Raw genomic sequence first — 2,617 nt, 5'->3', positions numbered from 1 at the left:
CTGATGCTTATGATTCTTCTGGTATTAAGCTATCTCATATTAAGACTGCATATATGGACCCCCTCTTAGATCCTGATACACGAGCGGAGTTAGCTTTGACTGTTCTACCTGGTAGTGAGAGTGCTGATGTATATGTTAAGGTTTTTTTTATGTTTTTTATTGGGCATGTTCTGTTTCCCAATGGTCATTCTACAGCATGATTGGGATATTATGCTTATGTATCTAATTTGCATGCTATGAGAGATTATGACCTGGGTAGCTCAGTATATGCCACATTGATAAATGGCGTTAGATAAAGCTTCACAAACATTCGAAGTCGAAAGTCCTCGATTGCGGGATTCACGGGACTTTTAGAGATTTGGTTTTATGAAGTACTTTCGAACTCTTTGTCCTAACATAGACATGATTCGCGATACTAATACTCTAGATTTGGTAGTTGGTCGGGGCCTCGACTCGTCAATAGGCGATTAGAAATAATGTCCGTATGGCTCGTCTTCGATTGATATTAGATCATTGTCATCTATCGAGTAGAGACCTTGGCGTTTGACTATTGTCTTTGACGATCCAACAGTTAAAGATGCATGCTTGTGTGCTATCACGTCCACGAGTTGTGTTTGCATACGCATGGATCGTATGGTTTGGTAATCGTGGAGATAGATGTTGGAGGCAGATGATTGGACGTTATGGATTTCCATGTGCTCCCATGCCAGATGTTAGTGATGCGAAGTCGTGGGGTAGAATTCAAGTTCATGATGCAGTCTCCCACCTTAAGGGAGGTTATTAGAGCAGTGGACATCAATACCCATCTCGCACAGGATCAGGTAGTGTGGACGCCTCATCCGAGGGGACAGTTTACCTCACACAGTGCATATCAGGCTCTCTCACCAGTGAAGGATAAGAAAAAATGGCATAAGCTGGTCTGGGGTAAATGGGTGTTACCAAGACACTCATTCATTACATGGCAGCTGTTCTCACAAAGTCTCCCGACTCAAGACGATTGGTTCAAAGGAAAATCCTACACTCTTTTAGCTTGTTGTTTATGTAATAACTACCGAGAATTCTCGGGGGCACCTCTTTTTTGAATGTTCAGTATTCCAAGGAAATCATCTCTGTGAGTCGTTTAACTTCTTGGTATTATCACGCATGAGCGACAAAGAAATGGGGGAGTGGTCGCCGATTATGCATCTATGCAAAGAGGCGATGTGGGAGAGGTATACAAGGTTTTTTTCTACTAGCTTGCCGCCTATATCCGGGGAAAGGAACGACCGCAGATTTCAGCACACTACCAAGTCAGCAAGGAGGATATACGAGAAACTGGTTAGAGACACAAGGAATTATTTGCAAGTCCTAAGACCTGAAATAGGCGATTCGGACAGCGCAAGGAACCTATTTCAGAGACTCAACCTTGAACCCAAATACAAGACACAAAGGCAAACCGAATGTGTTTGGAGCCCTCCAAGTGGTAACCGAGTGAAAGCTAATACAGACGAAGCCTTGAGTAGTAATGGTGCGGGACAAGGTGAGGTTATAAGAGACAAAGAGGGACAAGTGGTAGCTGGATTTAGTGGCAGTGGAGGCTTGTCGTATGTGCTGTTTCAGGAAATCAAAGCTATCGACATATGCTTGCAAAGATGTCTGGATGAAGGTTACAAGGAAGTGGAGGTTGAGTCTGACTCATTGAGAGCCGTGAACGCAATCAACAAGGTAGAGAAACCCCCTTGGTTCTGTCTTGACATGCTTAAAGATATAGATATGAAAAGAGATAGGTTCACTTTTATATCCTTCTTTCATGCTTATAGAGAAGTGAACCGTGCTGCGGACTATCTAGCTTCTCTTCATGACGCATCTAGTTTTGTTGTACATTTTGTCCCTCCATTAGATCATAGATTACAATGTATTTTAAATGATGACGCAAGTGGACAAACTTATGTACGAAACAGTTGAATCAATGCAGGTGAGGGTCTTCCTAACCCTAGCTTAATTTTGTAAAAAAAAAATCCTCATGGTTTGTACAACCTGGTGATGAAGGTGGCATGTGCTAAAGAAACCTGCCAAGCTTCTCTTAAGTTTATTGTCAAATCTTGTTTTGTACAGTGTTCTTGCTTCAACAAGGAATGGTTGTTTAGTTAATATGGATATGGACGATTTTCATATATAAGAGCTGATTGAGTGGTACTACCACACAGGGGGTGGTTGCCAGACCACTGCCTATCCTGCGGTAATTCAAGTTTTATCCAATGTTTGGTGGGGGATTGGTGTAGTCCAGACACATGATATTTTCCTAATTGGGGTAAGTTGAGATGAGTTTTGGTATTTTGACCATAACTTTGGCTACGGTTGTTAGAATCACGCGTGTGACCCCAATTCGGAAAGTCAATACGCTCTGTGGTCGACTTTTTCGATGTCAAAATCTACTGTTTTCCCTTCCAAATTCATCAATTTTAGATTTTCTTTCCTTTTTACCGTTTTGGAAGTAAATCTGAGTCCGATTTAGGCTAGATTTTTGGTAGATTACTTCTGTTATTATCTAGTTCATTATCTCTCAGCAACATGAAAAATCAAAACATGATAGCTTTCATGAGATTGAGCTCGTGGTTGAAGTCGTCTCTTCTGATTG

At 41.6% G+C, this 2,617-nt stretch overlaps 1 protein-coding gene across 1 annotated transcript; it reads left to right on the top strand.

Moving 5' to 3' along the window:
- Window positions 1-1,200: 1,200 nt before the first annotated feature.
- Window positions 1,201-1,944, top strand: LOC147512680 (uncharacterized). Its single transcript, XM_086598769.1, has one exon. It carries the CDS (start codon window positions 1,201-1,203, stop codon window positions 1,942-1,944), a length of 744 nt encoding a protein of 247 aa, XP_086454895.1.
- The last annotated feature ends 673 nt before the right edge of the window (window positions 1,945-2,617 follow it).

The sequence above is a fragment of the Coptis chinensis genome, chromosome 3 (genome assembly GCF_015680905.1).
Source record: "Coptis chinensis isolate HL-2020 chromosome 3, ASM1568090v1, whole genome shotgun sequence".
In the NCBI taxonomy this organism is placed as follows: Eukaryota; Viridiplantae; Streptophyta; class Magnoliopsida; order Ranunculales; family Ranunculaceae; genus Coptis; species Coptis chinensis.
Note: the sequence above shows the minus strand (reverse complement) of the source record. Positions and strands in the feature narration are given on the sequence as shown.

Bases quoted from the DNA above. Each gene is read 5' to 3' on its own strand.
- LOC147512680 (XM_086598769.1), top strand. From the start codon at position 1,201: ATGTGGGAGAGGTATACAAGGTTTTTTTCTACTAGCTTGCCGCCTATA.